Below are 19,250 nucleotides of genomic sequence, written 5' to 3'. Positions count from 1 at the left end.
AATTCCTTGGCGTACACATCTCAGAGAATCTGAAATGGTCTAACCACATGAACACCATACTGAAGAAGGCACGACAGAGATTCTTCAACTTCAGAAGTCCTGAAGAAATCCGGCCTGTCCCCGAGGGCCCTCACAGTGTTCTACAGAAGCACCATCGAGAGCATACTGTCGGGCTGCATCACAGCCTGGTACGGCAACTCCACCGCCGCGGACCGCAAGACTCTTCATAGGTTGATACGTGCAGCCGAATGCACCATTGGGTGCACACTGCATGCTCTACAGAGCACCTAAACTCAGCAAAATAAGAAACTTCCTCTCCCTGTCAACTGCGTTTATTTTCAGCAAAATTAACGTGTAAATATTTGTATGAACATAACAAGATTCAACAACTGAGACATAAACTGAACAAGTTCTACAGACGTGACTAACAGAAATGGAATAATGTGTCCCAGAACAAAGTGGGGGTCAAAATCAAAAGTAACAGTCAGTATCTGGTGTGGCCACCAGCTGCATTAAGTAATGCAGTGCGTCTCCTCCTCATGGACTGCACCAGATTTGCCCGTTCTTGCTGTGAGATGTTACCCCACTGTTCCACCAAGGCACCTGCAAGTTCCCGGACATTTCTGGGGGGAATGGCCCTAGCCCTCACCCTCCAATCCAACAGGTCCAATCCAACAGGAAGTCATGCACAGAACGAGCAGTATGGCTGGTGGCATTTTCATGCCGGAGGGTCATGTCAGTATGAGCCTGCAGGAAGGGTACCACATGAGGGAGGAGGATGTCTTCCCTGTAAAGTACAGCGTTGAGATTTCCTGCAACGACAACAAGCTCAGTCTGATGATGCTGTGACGCACTGCCCCAGACCATGATGGACCCTCCAAATCGATCCCGCTCCAGAGTACAGGCCTCGGTGTAACGTTCATTCCTTCGACACGCTAAACGTGAATCCGACCATCACCCCTGGTGAAACAAAACCGCGACTCATCAGTGAAGAGCACTTTTTGCCAGTCCTGTCTGGTCCAGCGATGGTGGGTTTGTGCCCATAGGTGACGTTGTTGACGGTAATGTCTGGTGAGGACCTGCCTTACAACAGCCCTACAAGCCCTCAGTCCAGCCTCTCTTAGCCTATTGCGGACAGTCTGAGCCCTGATGGAGGGATTGTGCGGTCCTGGTGTAACTCGGGCAGTTGTTGTTGCCATCCTGTACCTGTCCCGCAGGTGTGATGTTCGGATGTACCGATCCTGTGCAGGTGTTGTTACATGTGGTCTGCCACTGCGAGGACGATCAGCTGCCCGTCCTGTCTCCCTGTAGCGCTGTCTTAGGCGTTTCACAGTACGGACATTGCAATTTATTGCCCTGGCCACATCTGCAGTCCTCATGACTCCTTGAAGCATGCCTAAAGCACGTTCACGCAGATGAGCAGGGACCCTGGCCATCTTTCTTTTGGTGTTTTTCAGAGTCAGTAGAAAGGCCTCTTTAGTGTCCTAAGTTTTCATAACTGTGACCTTAATTGCCTACCATCTGTAAGGTAGGCAATCTTAATGACCGTTCCACAGGTGCATGTTCATTAATTGTTTGTTCATTAATTGTTTATGGTTCATCGAACAAGCATGGGAAACAGTGTTAAAACCCTTTACAATGAAGATCTGTGAAGTTATGGGATTTTTACGAATTATCTTTGAAAGACAGGGTCCTGAAAAAGGGACTTTTTTTGTTGTTGCTGAGTTTACAAGAACAGGTGTCGTAGAAATGCCAAGAAGATCATCAGGGAACCCAGCCACCCAAGCCATGCCCTGTTCTCCCTGCTTCAATCACTCAGAAGTGGGCAGAACAGGAGAATCATGGCAAAAACTGAAAGACTGGCCAATAGTTTCTACCCTCAGACCACCAGACTGCTGAATAGCCACCCACTAGGCAGCTACCTGCACCCCGCTCCCCCCTCCCCCCTGCTACTCCACCTATGGACATTCGCCCCGCCCCCCGTTACTCCACCCATCGACATTTCCTGCATGCTGCAGCTTGAAGCCGAAGATTTTCACTCACACCTGCAACCCTGTACATGTGACTAATAAACACTCAATCACCTATGCTATACTGCTTTCACACGCATATTAATTATACTCTCCGTTTCATCTAAAAACACATGCAAAAATCCATACTTTTATTTTGGCTATGTCAGAGGGGAGTGGTGATGTTATGATAGATTGTACTACAACAAAGCTTGTTTAATTTCTTTCTGACTACAATTCCCAAGATGCAATGTCGAAGCGCCTCTTGGTCACTTACCGGAAGTTTCTACGTGTTCAGTTGTCAGGAAGAGCTATTTTTTTACTGAGGAAAAGGAACTTTCTTCTCAAAATAGGAGGTTCAGTAGGTACGTTTATCCAACATTCTTATCTCAGTCTGCAACTAAACCATACATTCAGTTGTAGTCTTGGCTAACGTGCTACTAAGGCCAGCCAGTTCCATCAAAGGGTCTATGCTACGGACCTAACGTCAGCTAGCTACATTGTTTAGTCTAACGTTTGTCTTTTGACACTCGCTGGCACAAATTACTTTAGTTTAAACAATATTGTTGGCAGGGAAAACCACAGTTTGCCAGCTGACGTTAGCTTTCAAGAGCCATCTAGCTAGTTACTACTAGTCTGTTAGCCTGGCATGTCAACAAAGATCTGAGCACAGTATATCACACTGTCGTGACTGCTGGAGAGTCTGTTACAGACATATCAGATAGCTAGTAAGATGTCTAAACTAAACTACCGCAGACAGACTGACAGGATGGACAAGGAGGTCATTTAGGAAACAATCAATGTGACTGTTGCAATGACTTAATGTAATTTCATGGTAAAAGTCAATATTGTGCAGGTTCTTGGATGTTGACATAAGCTGAGAGTACTGTGTCACCAGGTGAGGCCTATGCAGGGAGAAAGGGAAGACTGCACCTCCACTGTAAATCAAATTCAGTTTATCTATGGCTCTGATTTGGTCTTCGTGATGCTTCCTGTGTTTCCCAGCACTATGTTGCCGACCACCTCGCCGCAGAACGGAAGCCTGAGCGCCCGCGATGCGGCACGCCACACAGCGGGCGCCAAGCGCTACAAATACCTGAGGAGGCTGCTGCACTTCAAAGCCATGGACTTTGAGTTTGCCGTGTGGCAGATGCTCTACTTGTTCACCTCCCCACAGAGAGTCTATCGTAACTTCCACTACAGGAAGCAGACCAAGGACCAGTGGGCCAGAGACGACCCTGCCTTCCTGGTGTTACTCAGCATCTGGCTCTGTGGTCAGTATCTTGGGTGTTTTTCACAGCAGTCGATCTATAACAATCACCTGCCCTTTCTGAACAAGTGTGCTTTCTAAAAACAAGGAGTGGGAACTGTGTAGCAATAGTTTGACTACTAGAATAACTTTTTGCAATTTAGAGAGTATAAATATGCACAACCAACAAAAAACAAAGCACCTTTAAAGCATCATATTAAAGTTTTGATTAGAAATGAAGCAGTAACAAATCATTAACCAACTCAAAATAGGATGCAATAAGGCTTTCTGTATCGGATGTAACCAGCAATCAAACAGGAATGAATGTATCATTTGGAGTATTAATGCCTGGTTATGGGACCCTCTTTCCATTGACCTGGTCTCATCTCACATGTGATTAAAACAGATCAGAGACATAAAGAGTCTGACAAATGACTGAAAGAAATTGATAGTAAGATGATTGTGGGAGCCCGTTTTGTTAGACTTATACAGTAAAATAAATAACTGAGACACAGAGCTCCAGTCAGTTTTACAATGGGTAACTAGCAACATGCTGGTGCTAAATATCACAACCGAAAAGCATCATTTTTGGGACAAATCACTCGCTCAATGCTAAACCTCGTTTAGATCTATTATTGAATAATGTGGCTATTGAGCAAGCTGAGGAGACTAAACTGCTGGGTGTCACCCTAGATAGCAGCTGTCATGGTCAAAACATATAGACTCAATGGTTGCTTAAATGGGAAGAGGTTTGTCCGTGATCGGGCGTTGCTCAGCCTTTTTGACATCTGTTGTCCAGACAGTTCCTACAGGCCCTAGTTTTGCTGCACCTGGACTACTGCCCAGTTGTGTGGTCATGTGCGGCAAAGGAGGACATGGGTAAAATTGCAGTTGGTCTAGAACAAAGCAGCCCGTATCTCACTTAGATGTACATGGAGGGAAAATGTCAGTAACATGCATGTCAGTCTCTCCTTTCTCAAAGTTGAGGAGAGATTGACTGCATCACTATTGGTCTTTGTGTGAGGTATTGATGTGATGAAGGTACCAAACTGTCTGTTCAAGCAGTTGGTACACAGTTCAGACACTAACCGGTACAACACAAGATATGCAACCAGAGGTCTCTTCACAGTCCCCAGGTCCAGAACAGAGGCTGGGAAACACAGTATTAAATAGAGCCATGACTACATGGAACTCTGCCACCCCAGGTAACTCAAGCTAGAAATAAAACCAGTTTAAAAAAAACAGATAATAGCACACCTTACTGCACAAAGGGGACTGTGAAGAGAGACAGCCATTTGATATTGTATTGTAATTTGCACTGTACTACTTACTATATATTAGACCTAGATATTGTATGTACTGATATGTAGGCTATGTGTGATGTTGTAAATGTATGTATTTCAGTGCTTTATTAAAAATGTTCTGTACTATGCATTGTCATGTTTCATGTGGACCCCAGGAATGGTGATGGGGTCCACATAGCTGATGGTTTTCCAGCAGCTAATGGGGATCCTAATAAATAACAAATATATTGCAAATTACAATATTATCATCTTTATGCTTTTTTCCTGTGGCTGTGACACCTGTCTCTCATCCTCTGTGTGTAGTGTCCACAGTGGGCTTTGGGCTGGTGCTGGACATGGGCTTTGTGGAGACTCTGAAGCTGTTGCTGTGGGTGGTGTTCATAGACTGCATCGGCGTGGGCCTGCTCATCTCCACACTCATGTGGTGAGTAGAGATTTACAGAAAGAGCTAGATGGACGTAAGGTGTATGGAATGGCTGGAAGCTTGAGGCCAGATGGAGCAAGAAGCATCATAGTGTGTGTATGTCTATCTGGTCCCTTCAGATACAGTCTAGAGGTTTGCCTTCGGGCTGTGCAAATGTTTAAATGCTGGTCCTTCCCCATGCTCTAAAGGCCCTTTCCTGTCTGTATCCCCAGGTTCATCACCAATAAGTACCTGCTGAAGCCGCCCAGTAAGGACTATGATGTAGAGTGGGGCTACGCATTCGATGTGCATCTCAATGCCTTCTACCCCCTGCTTGTCATCCTGCACTTCCTACAGCTCTTCTTTATAAACCGTGAGTGCAGACATGTTATTACACATTTCTAACAAGGTGTTATTTGTTGTAACGCTGTCTGATCTCTGCTGTTTGTTTCAGATATCGTAGTGATAAACTCAGACTGGTTCCTGGGGTACTTTGTAGGGAACAGTCTGTGGCTGACAGCCATCGGCTACTATCTATACATTACATTCCTGGGATACAACGGTGAGGCCCCTTTAAGTTTTATCAAAGATTTTTTTAATAACTTAACCAAGATAGACCACAGCCTGTCGTTTCCAATGGGAACAAATGAGTCATAGTGGGCAGAACATGCAAGGAGGTGGGTAGAGCCAAGCACGAGCCAGCGAGATCCCATTGGCCCGTTCTAGCCTGCATCTGCATATTTCCGTTAGAGAACACCTTCTCTGTTGAGTGCCCATGTGCTATAACTCAATTTGCCTTTGCACTCCTTCTAAACAATGTGATGTTTTACAACTTTGGCAAAGTCTACAAGACTTAGTCCACTCTGTTCATAACAGATTCTAGTTTTGGGAACAGAAAACTGTATTGAGATCAAATGTTTCAAAACATGCAGAATGTCAGTCATCCTTCCTCTGCTGGCCACTGAGCTTCATTTTACATTTCAGTCATTTAGCAGATGCTATTATCCACAGCGATTACAGGGGCAATCAGGGTTAAGTGCCTTGCTCAAGGGCATAGACAGATTTCCCCCACCTAGTCGGCTCAGGGATTCAAACCAGGACCCTTTCGGTTACTGGCCCAATGCTCTTAACCACTAGGCTACCTGCCGCTTCCTCTCACTGCCATATTTGGTAGTGAGTGGAAACGACAAGCGGATGCTTCACATTTATATATTTGTTCTGTGGTTTTATTCACCCTTAAAGGGATAGTTCACTGGGGGTGAAACTATCAGACCCTCTAACAATGGTTAGGTCTACCAACTGTATATTTACTCCAGTTCCTCTCTCGCTGTCCCTCAGCATTGCCCCAACTGCAGAACACAGTGGTTCTGCTCTACCCCTTCGCCCTGCTAGTTCTCCTCTACATCCTCTCTCTCTCCCTGGGATGGAACTTCACCAAGGGCCTCTGCTGGTTCTACAAGTACCGCGTCCAGTAGACACTCTGGAGTCAGGACCAGAGCCCACAGACAGGTGGCTCTGAGGACTCATGGACAATGCTTTCATTCTGGAATGTGATTGGATGGGGTGATGCAGTTTTGTATACTTTGTAAATAATACTTTGGTTGTAAGATACACAAATCGTGGATTGTTTTTAAGATATCTCGGTTTGTTTTCTTTCTTTTTTTAAATATGACGCACTGAAAATCTTGTTTATTGAAGAGAAAGAAGTAAAGAAAAGTGGTGAATTTGTATTTCAATTGGACTAAGGGGCGTTTCTCTGAGTGTACATTCCTGAGCACTTTCAATAAAGAGGTTTTACTTCATCCCCTTCTTCATTAACAGGAAAGAAATGCAATCTAAAACACGTGACAGTTGCTCCTGACCTCATGTAATATAGTAAAACAATATCAGAAAATTAACATTGTAGAATATTTATTTCCTGATAAAGTAAAATGATTGATGGTGATTCAGAACATAATGGCAAGTCAGACACTAGAGACATATCCATCACCTCAAACTGTCTCCCTCTTATCAAGATCTATCTGTACGAAACGCATTACGAAGAGTGGAATTGGAGCCCTCCCAAATAATTTGGTAAAAATAAACAATATGGGACAGCAGTAAGGTGTAGTTCCCAGCCCAGCGCTTATTACTTCAGGGAGTCCATCAACATCCCCTTGAAGCACTCCAGGTCCACTGTCCTCATGATGACAACTTGGTGCTCCTTCTCCAGGACTCCCAGCTTGTCCAGGACCATCATGCCCCGGGTGTAGGTCCCCTGAAGCTCCACGGTAACCGCCACCGGCTCAGACACCCACACGAAACCGTCATCGATGGCCGCCGCCATGGCGTACGAGTCGCACGACACGAAACCCGGGCCAGCCGTCATCTCCCGTTGGTAGCGAGCGCAAGTGGCCACGGTGTGTTTGAAGATGCTCTTCATGAAGCGGGCCTTGTCTGAGTCCTGGGCCAGCCAGTTGTCACAGAACGACTGCAGGGTGCAGATTAGAGATGGATGGGACAAGTGGGTTTGGAGAAAAGACAAATCAACTTGCTCAAACAAAATGTATGTAAAATACTTGTAAAAAGACCGCAGGAGATATTTTGATACACAATTCATTACTAAGTAAGCCAGTGGATGCATCTCAATAATTGAAAGAGGCCACCTCCTTGTCTCATTTCCTCCCATCTGCTCTGATGTGAGAGCTGGACCAGTGCTTACAATACACCTGGTAGTGTGTGAGCCTTTATTTAGTCTGTATAGGTAGATGACCAGTACCTGTGCTCTTACCCATGGTAGCTTGTTCTCACAGCAGAACTCCCAGGTAGCGATGTAGGTTGGACAGAAGAAGCGGTTCAGGACGATGTAAGCAGCCTCCGGGTCGGCAGCAAAGTTGAACTCTGCACACACTGTGGTGTTCCCCCTCGCTGCAAACACAAATAACAATATCCAAGAAACAAATACGTTATTATTAGGTCATTATTTATATCATTTCATAACATCCTACCAGGTCAATTGACTGTATGACAAAGTATGTTGATAAGTCACTAGGCCTATGTAAATGGCATTATAGACATAAAGCCCTTACAGTCAGTGTTGCCTCCCATGATGAAGAGACCTTTGAGTTTCTGAGGGAGGGTGGGGTCAATTTTCACTGCAAGGGCCAGGTTGGTCAACGGGGCCAGAGCTACCAGACACACCTAGACAGAGAAACAACACTGAGTCAATCCAGACATCTACTATGGAAGGGAAAAGAAACACTTAACGTCTTGGCAACGAAGCACTAGACCTTCTTGTTATAAACTGGTGCTGAACATCTCAAACTAAGAGCATTGTGTTTGGTACAAATCATTAAGTTCTAGACCTCAGCTGAATCTGGTAATGAATGGTGTGGCTGTTGAACAAGTTGAGGAGACTAAATTACTTGGCGTTACCTTAGATTGTAAACTGTCATGGTCAAAACATATAGATTCAATGGTTGCAGATGGGGAGAGGTCTAGCTGTAATAAAGAGTTGCTCTGCTGTTTTGACACCACACTCCAAAAAGCAAGTTCTGCAGGCTCTAGTTTTGTCTAATCTTGATTATTGTCCAGTCGTGTGGTCCAGTGCTGCATGGAAAGACCTAGTTAAGCTGCAGCTGGCCCAGAACAGAGCGGCACGTTTTGCTCTTCATTGTAATCAGAGGGATAATGTTAATACTATGCATGTCAGTCTCTCTTGGCTAAGAGTTGAGGAGAGACTGACTGCATCACTTATTTTTAAAGAAACATTAACATGTTGAAAATCCCAAATTGTTAGCATAGTCAACTTACACACAGCTCTGACACACACACACACTTATCATAGTCCCCAAATCCAGAACAAATTCCCCAAAACGTACAGTATTATATAGAGCCATTATTGCATGGAACTTCCTTCCATCTCATATTGCTCAAATAAACAGAAAACCTGGTTTAAAAAAAATAAAGCAACACCTCACAGCACAGCACCTCTCCCCTATTTGACCTAGATAGTTGGTGTGTATGTATTGATATGTAGGCTACGTGTGCCTTTTTAAAAATGTATGTAGTTCTGTCCTTGAGCTGTTCTTGTCTAATGATGTTCTGTATTATGTCATTCTGTATTATGCTTCATGTTTTGTGTGGACCCCAGGAAGAGTAGCTGCTGCTTTCGCAACAGCTAATGGGGATCCTAATAAAATACCTTCTTGTTTGGATTCCAAGCCCCAATGCAAAGACATTTCTCATAGATCTAGGGGTGCTGGGGTTTGGTTTTAGCTTAAGAACCTAACCCTTTTGTTACTGACCTCTCCAGGGTTCTCATTGACCAGCCTGATGATGGCTTCCACAGCCCCTTCTGTCTGCAGCAGCTCCAGGCCCGGGGCATCTGGGTCAGGGGTGTCCCCCAGCCCATCCTGCCCGTGGAAGGGGCCTGCCGACAGGGGGTGGCCCATCAGAGGCTCCGCAGCTCCACCGAACACTGGGATCTAACGCAACACAGCAGATATAATACACACTGATATTAGTCTATAATAGAGCATAAGTTTACCACCAAAATTGTATGATTGTTACAAATCAAATCGTTGTTTAATGTAGTGAGCAGTGTTTCCGCCAGGCCTACCTCAAGTCTCTGGCAGACCTTGAGGACGCGCAGTGTGTTCCTGCAGGAGTTTTCCAGGGAGGTGTTGCCGCTTACGCAGGTGATCCCCAGGACCTCCACGTTGGGGGCTGCGAGAGCCATCATGATGGCCTGGGCGTCATCCACCCCCGTGTCCACGTCAAGCACCAGTTTCTTCTCGGACCTCCTTGGATCCTTGAACGCTTAGAGGTGCATTCAACGACATATTCAGAACAGCAGTAACATTAAAAATGGGACATTACACTCCAAAATCTAAGATTGTGAACAATTTCTTTACCCGCAAGATTGTGCTTGACGATAGTTAGACTGTCGTTGCGGACGCGTCTTCTTTGAAAGACTAAAGCATGTCTGCTACACCTTGTCATGCACATTTATATCGGAATGCATGGAGAAGACACACAGTATAGGAATTGAATCAGAAGTTATCAGGCTGAGTAGAGCAGCCGTAAAGAATATCTGATATTTCCTATATGGAAACCATGTGTAACCCTGCCAGCTATACATTTTGGTGTTGGAACTGGCTTCTCAATAGGTCCCGTGTGGCTCAGTTGGTAGAGCATGGTGTTTGCAACGCCAGGGTTGTGGGTTCGATTCCCACGGGGGACCAGTACGGGGGGAAAAAATTATGAAATGGATGCATTCACTACTGTAAGTCGCTCTGGATAAGAGTGTCTGCTAAATGACTAAAATGTAAATGTAAATTTTTAAAATTGACCGGGCTAACGTTCTGTGCATAGAAATATAATTTATTATTATTAATATATAATTATATTTCTAATGGTTCTGTGCTACGTGAAACCCATGGACAAATGTCCTGCACACGTAGGTGGATAACCAGAGTTTGCCGGCATGTCACAGGTCAAAAGGTCGGTAAACTGTAGCCTGTTATTACCACTGGAGGTAGCGAACCGGAGTGTAAGCTCGCGAGACTTCCGGGTGGTTGTTCGAAGGTCAGGTAAAAAAAAATCAAAACACCACCACTACATGTGAGGGTGTAACATCCGCAACGTAATGGCAATGCGCCGTCCTTAACATAATATCCCGTATTATGTCAGAAATACTAACCACATCCAGGCCGCCTTTTTCTTGCCTGTTCTCTTAGCTTTGTGTCAGTGTCCATCACCATTCGAATCCCTTTGGTCACCTCTTGTTTCTTCTCTTGTTTCTTTCGCTCACATTTTGGAGGACAGTTCATTGTTGCTGCAATGTTGTGAATGTCCTTCGGTAGGATGACTTTTCCAGTTACTTTGGTGAGCTCTTCAATCACCAATCTTTTGTTGCCATCGTACTTTGTCAGCAATTCGGAACACTTGGCGCGTTCAGCCGGACATAGTTGTCTCCTCTTGGGGTAGTGCTTGAACGCAGCCTGTACAAGAACATTCATTTATATACATGTGTGAACCACCATCAACCAGTAATTGTTATGCGATAGTCCTACTGTATTTTATCATAACAGTAAGACTATAAAATGCATCATGGTATTGCCATCTGGAATTGAACCATTATGTTGACCACTCACCTCACTGACTTCATGGTTGTGTATTTTGACCATTTCCTTTACAACTAATCTCTCTCCATCCTCTGTAGTTTTGACTTTGATTAAAGCTGGGCATCCAACCCTGCAGGTACTGTAGAGACAATGAGCCTGCTTTAACATTGTTTGAAAAATGTAAAACGAAATACATTTCTAATTTATATGCTCTCTTGTCCTGGAAAACATTACATTGAAATACTCTTTATTATGACGGACGGTGGCTGCAAAACAGTGCCCCCTGTCAGGAGATCTAGCAGATATGTAGGCTACATGACCATGGATACAAGCAAAAAAAAGTCATCTAGAAATGGAAGTTAGCTACCTCGTCTTCGGACGCACTCCTTTAGAATGTGATAAGAAATTTCTGCCACCGTGTATACAAGTCAGATGTATGTTCACATACTTCAACTCAGGATTGTAATGGTGCCTTGGATTTAATCGTTTGACTTTTTCAATTGTTCTTGCGTCGCGGCGATAAAACTGGACAAAATTCTCATTTTCGAATGCGGTGACCGCATTATTAAAGTCTGTATAATTTGAGTATGTCGACCCAACATTAAGAGAAGCCATTCCTCTGCACGAAACAAAAGACGTCCTTTCACGGAACCGCAGCCACTACCAGCGACTGCTTCTTATTCCCCCCTTTTTGTTAGTTCTTTAGTGTGCAAACCAGATGTTGAGTGCATTACTGCCACCGTCTGGACTGGAGTGTGATTGAGAGTAATAGACCACATGAAAGTGGACTGCTTGTCGGCCAAGGTTGTATTCTTAGCAGACTGTAGTTCTCTCAAACATATTAAAATACCAATCTTTGGACGTATCCTGAGCAGTGGAAGAAAATATGATCTATATATTCCAGAGATGTTTTAGTCAAAAATAAAGTGTCCAATATTAATGATCAAATAAAAATGCAGGGTTACAAATGGGGCTAAAAGCTGAGTAGATTTGCCTTCACTGTGCGTGACCACTATGGTCCTGACAGTTGTCATTCACTGTGCGTGACCACTATGGGCCTGACAGTTGTCCTAGGAATTCAACCCGGTACTTCTTTGTAAAAAGAGAAGTGAAAAATAAACCCAATTACCTCCACCTCTGGAAATGAGCCGCTGATGTCCATAGTGTGCCGTATGCCAATGGTGCTGCCATTGTCTTCAAGTAGCACTGTATTTTAGGAATCAAAATGTGTTGCACTTTGTTTCTTTCTAGTTGTGACTATGAGTAAGTCTTTGGATCGCTCTACAGACATTATAACTGGCTTCATATCTCTACAGCTTTGCTACTGTACAACAAGTGGCATCTTGCAGAGAACAAAAAAATCCTAGTAGCCAGACAAGGTCTTTTGTTTTACTGTGGCCTGGCTGGATGACATTTCACTCTAGCTAGAGTCATCCAGATAAGATTCTGGAAAAGAATGGAACATTCCAACACCTTGATGTAAACTTTCAAGTCTTCCATTACAAAGACAAAACAAAGACGAACATTCTTTTATTAGCGTCAGATATTGATGAAAGCTTCATCTAAAGCAACAGTCAGGCCTATACAGATATCCTCTTTGTGCAGGATACAAGATATGCGCTCATTACAATAGAAAGAAATACAAATCCAATCCCAACACTTATTGAATTATACCCTATAGTATAGTACATAAATGCAAAATAAAGTCTGCAGACAGCAAAATATGTTTCCAATAATACTACAAATATTTATGAGCATGAAAGAAACTACAGTAAACAATACACTAAATGTACACAAACTGCATCTCACAGTTGATTTTAATGGGTAAATCCTGTCGTGTGCAGTACAGAGGTGCCTGTTGAAAAGCAAACATAATATGTGAAGCTTTGATAGATACACACACACACACACACACACACCTCATTTGTAGGGTCAAGTCTCCTCTGGCTCAATTGTGTGTCAAATTGCAATCTCATTAAATGTTGCAAAACAGAAAGTCGACATTGCCGCTTGGTGGTGAAAATAGACATGACAAATATGTTGTTGAGCAGCACAGTTTCCAGATTAACGTACAATTTAACTCCCATACCGATAACAATTTTACTGACCATTTTTACCCTGGTCAACAACACCTGCCAACAAGACAATCCTAAAATAACAGTGCAACAAATGCAGAAAATGATCTGAAAGAAAAGTGCCTCTTGGGTGTTTAAATGGTTTACTACTGGCCTTTACATGGTTCAATATTAGAACAGAAAATAATCTACTCGATTTCCTTTACAAGCCAATGTTATATAATGTATTATGTTTCATTTGCTACCCTCAAACCAAACTTTTTCCAGAAATGAACTTGGTAAAAGAGGGAAGTGGATCTTTCTATAACATTAATAGCTTTTTAATATTCCTCTTTAAGTCTTTAAGGAATAGTTCAGGATTTTGGCAATGAGGCCCTCTTTGTGCTAAGCTTGTTAGCATTGGCTCGCGAAACTACCTCTAACTTCACCCGACTCCCAGGTGAACTCGTGCCAAAATCCCAAACTATCCCTTTAAGACAGTGCTAAGACTTCACAGTGAGCTGCCAGATAATGCCACACAGCTAAATCCATTCACAATCACAACCCTTCATTTGGCAAAGAAGTTGAACACAGGCTTTACAGATATGAAAAGGGAAACAGTACATAGGTGAGGTACGCATCAGACACTGAAAGCTCTGGTTGGTCTTGGGTTGCCATTGCAGTCGGTGGGACGTCTCTTTGCAGGGTTTCTTAAACTATGGGTCGGGTCCCAAAGTGGGCCCTGGCCATGCAAGAGGTGGGTCGTGAGTTATGAGAATACATCTCTAATCACGCACTATTTCGTCTTCCTTTGGGTCGCTGGTGAACCATTTGGGTCACAGGAGGATGGTTAATTTCTTATTTAGTTCTGGAGCTGAAAACGTTGAAAGAACCCCTACTCTACAGGATTAGAGTACTGCTAAATCCACGTGGGGAAGGAATCCTTCATCAAGTCCATCAGACTGGCTTGACTTCCACATTAATGTGTAGTCTATGTGTAACACTCCCTAAATACGAACTCTGAAATGTATAGGCTCTGGCCAATGACGCCAACCAAATGTACAAATCCCAGTTTACATGTTAACTATGGGTTGAGAGACACAACTTTGAACATAGTCAGCATGAAGTAGCATCATCCCAGGATAAACGTTTGGTGACCTATAGATTGCCTGAGGCTCTGAAAAGAACAAAGTCCTCACTGTGTATAGCGGTAAAGAATCAGTGACTGTCTTTTCAGGAAAACGACCTCCTTGCTGTATCTTGACTACCCTAAAAACGTGATATAACCAGACAGTGTTGTTACTAGTCCCACCTGTATTATCTAAAACTTCAGAACAATCTAGAAAGGTATGTGAGGTCTGAATAAATTGTATATCGTTTCTCAACCAGTAGTGGTTTGGCATTTTCCCCATTCCATAGTTCTTGATATTCGTCTTTGAAATGGAAAATATGCATCGATTCAGTGCACAGCTATTTACCACAGGACTTCCCCAACTACCGTAGGTTGAAGACCATCTAACCAATGATTCATTTTTTTATGCTGCCGTTGTTGTTGCTGTCCCTATTACAATAGAATATGATCCAAATCAAGTCTCAACCTTCCCAAACGTTCCGTCGGGGGGCCTGTAATGTTTGGGGAAGGCCTTGAGCTGCAGACAGTTAAAAGCATACTTGCGACATCCCACGTTCTTCATGGTATTCTCCCGTCTGCAGCCCTCACTGGGAAAAAGGAGGGAGGGAGGGAGGGCAAGCACAGATAGAGAGGATGACAGCAAAGTGAAGAAAACAAAACAAAAAAAGGGCTCGTGTTAAAAGACAATGAGGAACCCAAAAACCCAACCAACACATTGACGCCACAAAGAAACATGGGGGCAACAGCTAAAGCGAACGGTCGGATTGTCCCGGGAAATGGGGAATATCGGGATGTTGTTGGAGGGAGGGGAACAGAACACTAATACTGTGTACAGAAGACGTGCTTTCTAGATAGAGTTACGAGCACCCCAGATAAAGTGAAACAAGAGCAATAGCAAACGCACAAACTTAAAAGTTCTACATTCTAAGTTCAATGCAACAGTTCCATTCCAGGGAAAACAAACAGAACTGCACTATTCAGATACTCTATAGTGAAGTATACACCTTCTCCTCTGATACATTTGGCATGACGTTTATTATATAACATTAAAACTGATTCTTTGGGCTGCTGACTAATTGACTGCTATTGCACTTTCCAGAGAGAAGCATTAGAGAGAAAGGGAGAAATGCATTGTATTTCAGAGAGAAAGGGAGAAAAGTATACTATTTCAGAGAGAAGCATTAGAGAGAAAGGGAGAAAAGTATACTATTTCAGAGAGAAGCATTAGAGAGAAAGGGAGAAAAGTATACTATTTCAGAGCATATTCATAAATGGTTATCCAAGCAATCCTGATATTGGGTTGGAACTTGGCAAAATACCAGACAAGGGTTAATACAAAGATATCTGGAACAGCAACTACAATGTCTCCCTCTCATTATAAAGTGACACCTGCATGACGATGATGTAATCACATCAAACTCTCCATAAGAATAAATATATTTAGCAAACGTGAGCATTTAGACATACAAGCATGAAAATATAATGCAAAGCAATATAAATATATTCTCTATAGTCAAAAGCGCTAAGGAATTCAAGAGAAACAGAAAAATAACACTTGAGAATTGAGTCAGGAACTTGGTTTTAGTTGGAATATTCCAGGATTTAGCATCACTATGGTTACAACATGTTTAACACAGTGGGTTTCTTCATCAGAATTAAATACACCAGCAGAACAAACTGTCACCAGCACATTCTGCAGTTCTCTACAACTTTAGAATGGTCTCCTAATTGCGTGTATCCCCAGAACGGAGCAATCCAACTCTTTTCATAGGACCTACTGGGTGACAAGCTTCTGTAGTATCATTACCAACCAGCAGGACAAGCTATTTCACATTTGGTTGAAGCAAACGTCATCCTAATATTGTACATACTGGGGTTGCATCCTAAATAGCGCCCTATTCCCTATATAGTACACTACTTTGACCAGGACCTATAGGGCTCTGGTCAAAATTAGAAAATTAGTGCACTATGTAGGGAATAGTGTGCCATTTGCGACATAATTTGTGTGCCGCTCCCCTGGCTGACACTCAGCTCGCTCCCCTGGCTGACACTCAGCTCGCTCCCCTGGCTGACACTCAGCTCGCTCCCTGGCTGACCTCAGCTCGCTCCCCTGGCTGACACTCAGCTCGCTCCCCTGGCTGACACTCAGCTCGCTCCCCTGGCTGACACTCAGCTCGCCTCCCTGGCTGACACTCAGCTCGCTCCCCTGGCTGACACTCAGCTCGCTCCCCTGGCTGACACTCAGCTCGCTCCCCTGGCTGACACTCAGCTCGCTCCCCTGGCTGACACTCAGCTCGCTCCCCTGGCTGACACTCAGCTCGCTCCCCTGGCTGACACTCAGATGGTGTTTTCATGGGACAATAGAGGTTAGTTCTACACTAGCATACTTATCAATAGATGATCTGATTTTATACATTTCTATTATTTACAATATGGATATATAAGATTGAAAAAGTAAATACTGTAGAATACTGAGAAAGAAATACTGCATGTACTTACGTATTTGTCGATATTGTAAAACATTGCACAAAAATCGGTAAAAATAAAACATCTGAATATTCAAAACCAAATAATTGAACTACCCTAAATACACTATTAAACCCAGCCTAGCTCTCATACCAGTCACACAGGTGAGAGGCCTAACAAGCTTGCATATAGCTCAACCAACAAGGACAAAAGAATGCCTCCAGCTTTCCATTGTGGGGGTCTAGGAGTTGGAAATGGGGGGTGGAGGGGATGTAAGACAAGCGTGACAGTCTCACAGAGGAGGCTATTTTGGGACGGATGGTCCATTTCTTTAGTAGGTCACTTTAGATTGGATTGAGTGTGGCCGTCTTGGGACGTAACACAGCACTGAAGACAGGTATTATACTGATTAAAATGGAGAGAGAGGCTATGGGGCTGAAAAACAATAATACCACTAGTCTACATATTAATGAGTGCATATACCATTAGATGGCTAATCATGTTTTTATGGGACTAGATAGCAACTACTGTATATGATAATGGTGGATGGACTCTCTCGGCAGAGACCAGGAAGTCCAGAGTGCAAGGCTTGGAAGTAACCCAAAGAGTCTGCTATCAAATCTCCCTTTATAGGGCGCTTCTCTGTGGAAGCGGGATGGATTTGGGCTGCTGGAAGTAACACTTTGACCTGGAATAAACATCCAAGACCTTTAACTACCATCTGAGACCTGGCTAAAACATTTGGCACAACAAGCATGGGCTGTGTCTCAAATCATCCCCTATCCCCTATATTTAGTGCACTACTGGTCAGAGGTAGTGCATCATCTGGTGGTAGGGAGCCATTTGAGGTTTGCCCATGTACATTCTCTTCTCTGTCATTTCCCTAGAACTGCAACCCTTATAGGTTCTCAAACAAAGAACCTATTCATAGATACAAACTCTATAGTAAATAGGAAACTTGGTACAGACATGAAATCTGATAAACTAAAAAATAAATACTTCAGAAAAAAACTACACTGCATAATCAAAGCAGCCAACAAAGCTCCCCTGAAATATCATACATTCCCAGATTTAGCCAATTCAAATTGCTCCGACCAAGATGAAACTGTGTCAATTGGCAAGACAAGCTAACAACCTTCATTAAGATGACAACGTTGATAAAAAGTGCATTGGTTTAAAGTGAAAGCGGACACAAGTCTCTCCTGCTGTAAGAGTAGGAAGGCCTGAGGAACAACAAAATGGCCGCCAGATCAAAACCACATCAGCTTGATATTGCATGGCCAAGCCATCCCTTGGCTTATGCTGTATGCAAACCTTATGGAAGACGTAAACGTCAAGCAAGCCAGAACATTTGCATGACTGAAAATAAGCTCTGTGCAAAACCAAAGGATCCATGACATCATATTATCATAATAGCATGGTTATAATCATGTCATGAGTTGGGAAGCTGCACTATAAATACTCAAGGACAACTGGGACAAAACTTCCATTAAATTCAGCTAAAACTTCTTACCGGCTATATTTCAAAGTTTCTCTCCATACTCTGTTTGTATTTGATTGTTGTAAAACAATGGGTGTTAAACTGAGTAATATGTCAGAACACTGACAGTAACAGTCTCATATAGTACTGCACATAGACCTTTAGACCAGCCTCCTGCTCTGACTGGATTGGTTAGGACCGAGAGCAGGGCGGGAGGAGTGCTGGCTGCCCATTGGGTGGAACAGCTGGTAGTTTAGCCGAGTGATGCACATAAAGTCCAGTCACACTGTCTGTCCTCGACCAATCAGAGGGTTCTCCCGGCTGAGCTCCAGACAGACTGACATAGAGCGACTGACTGACTCCCTGTCTTCCTCCTTGACTGACAAACTAACTTTTTGCCTTTCTTCCTGACTGACTGATGGACACACTGGGGGGAACGGGCAGAGAGAAGAGGTGAGTAGAGGTTGAGAGTAGGTGGGGCTGGGTGGCAGAGGGGCTGTGCCTTCAGCTGCAGCGGAGCTTGGCCAGGAAGTAGGCGACGCTGAGGAACAGCCAGACGACCAGCAGGTTGGGGCTGAGGGCCAGCAGGGGCAGGGAGTACAGCAGGCTGGGGTCCAGCCTGAAATCACGCACAGGCAACAGGCCACTCAGGTTCTTCTGGGTGACCCCCTCCCTGGTCCCAATGCTGCGGAGAGGGGGAGGGAGGGAGGAGAAGCCGGGGCCAAAAAGTACAGGTGGCATGGATGGATGGATGGATGGATGGATAGGACAGGGATGAAGTGGCCAATAAGAGTGGAGGAGACGGTAATACACGATATGAATGATATGTGGTGGCCATGATCAGCCATGGATAACAAAGAGAGATACCAGTGATGGTGCAGGTGGGGTGTGATAACATTACGGTTAGGGCCACAGCCAGTGGAATGGAACGGGAAAAGAAGACCCATTCAGCCAGTAATGAACCCAAACAAGGATAAGAAACACCCCAAATTAAAAACGGATAAAGGAAATAATTCCAACCAAAACATGAGAAATGATAGACATTG

General features: G+C 43.9%; 3 protein-coding genes across 19 annotated transcripts in view; 1 reads left to right on the top strand and 2 right to left on the bottom strand.

The window, feature by feature from the left end:
• Positions 1 to 2,280: 2,280 nt before the first annotated feature.
• On the top strand, positions 2,281 to 6,766 carry unc50 (unc-50 homolog (C. elegans)). Its single transcript, NM_001173908.2, has 6 exons — positions 2,281 to 2,374; positions 3,015 to 3,283; positions 4,866 to 4,986; positions 5,199 to 5,338; positions 5,420 to 5,527; positions 6,304 to 6,766. Exons 2-6 carry the CDS (start codon positions 3,019 to 3,021, stop codon positions 6,438 to 6,440), a joined length of 771 nt encoding a protein of 256 aa, NP_001167379.1. The 5' UTR covers positions 2,281 to 2,374; positions 3,015 to 3,018; the 3' UTR covers positions 6,441 to 6,766.
• A 93-nt stretch (positions 6,767 to 6,859) lies between these two features.
• LOC106574632 (inosine-uridine preferring nucleoside hydrolase) lies at positions 6,860 to 11,782 on the bottom strand. 3 transcript variants are annotated; one of them, XM_014150626.2, is made up of 8 exons: positions 11,440 to 11,782; positions 11,103 to 11,211; positions 10,649 to 10,949; positions 9,566 to 9,765; positions 9,252 to 9,431; positions 8,064 to 8,145; positions 7,724 to 7,872; positions 6,860 to 7,435 (listed from the first exon to the last, which is right to left on the bottom strand). In XM_014150626.2, exons 1-8 carry the CDS (start codon positions 11,685 to 11,687, stop codon positions 7,094 to 7,096), a joined length of 1,611 nt encoding a protein of 536 aa, XP_014006101.2. In that variant the 5' UTR covers positions 11,688 to 11,782; the 3' UTR covers positions 6,860 to 7,093. The 3 variants fall into 3 exon arrangements, with proteins under 3 accessions (XP_014006101.2, XP_014006099.2, XP_014006100.2); XM_014150624.2 differs by having other exon boundaries at positions 8,034 to 8,145; positions 11,440 to 11,778; XM_014150625.2 differs by having other exon boundaries at positions 7,736 to 7,872; positions 8,034 to 8,145; positions 11,440 to 11,775.
• An 807-nt stretch (positions 11,783 to 12,589) lies between these two features.
• The window catches only part of LOC106574638 (inositol polyphosphate-4-phosphatase type I A), a 50,929-nt gene continuing 44,268 nt past the window's right edge, over positions 12,590 to 19,250 (bottom strand). For 8 of the 15 annotated variants that reach the window (XM_045698989.1, XM_045698994.1, XM_045698998.1 and 5 more), the window contains one exon: positions 15,826 to 18,889. In XM_045698989.1, the coding sequence (XP_045554945.1) occupies positions 18,709 to 18,889 (181 nt within the window). In that variant the 3' untranslated portion in view covers positions 15,826 to 18,708. Of the gene's footprint in view, positions 14,846 to 15,825; positions 18,890 to 19,250 lie in introns of those variants that run through there. The other 7 variants (XM_045698995.1, XM_045698996.1, XM_045699000.1 and 4 more) reach the window with 1 other exon arrangement.

This window comes from Salmo salar, chromosome ssa17 (genome assembly GCF_905237065.1).
Source record: "Salmo salar chromosome ssa17, Ssal_v3.1, whole genome shotgun sequence".
NCBI lineage: Eukaryota > Metazoa > Chordata > Actinopteri > Salmoniformes > Salmonidae > Salmo > Salmo salar.
Note: the sequence above shows the minus strand (reverse complement) of the source record. Positions and strands in the feature narration are given on the sequence as shown.

Bases quoted from the DNA above. Each gene is read 5' to 3' on its own strand.
- LOC106574632 (XM_014150624.2), bottom strand. From the start codon at position 11,687: ATGGCTTCTCTTAATGTTGGGTCGACATACTCAAATTATACAGACTTT. The intron at 8,146-9,251 runs GTCAGTAACAAA...TTCTCTGTCTAG, and splicing joins TCAATGAGAACCCTGGAGAG to GTGTGTCTGGTAGCTCTGGC. The intron at 7,436-7,723 runs GTACTGGTCATC...TGCACCCTGCAG, and splicing joins TACCATGGGTAAGAGCACAG to TCGTTCTGTGACAACTGGCT.
- unc50 (NM_001173908.2), top strand. From the start codon at position 3,019: ATGTTGCCGACCACCTCGCCGCAGAACGGAAGCCTGAGCGCCCGCGAT. The intron at 3,284-4,865 runs GTCAGTATCTTG...CTCTGTGTGTAG, and splicing joins ACTCAGCATCTGGCTCTGTG to TGTCCACAGTGGGCTTTGGG. The intron at 4,987-5,198 runs GTGAGTAGAGAT...CTGTATCCCCAG, and splicing joins CTCATCTCCACACTCATGTG to GTTCATCACCAATAAGTACC.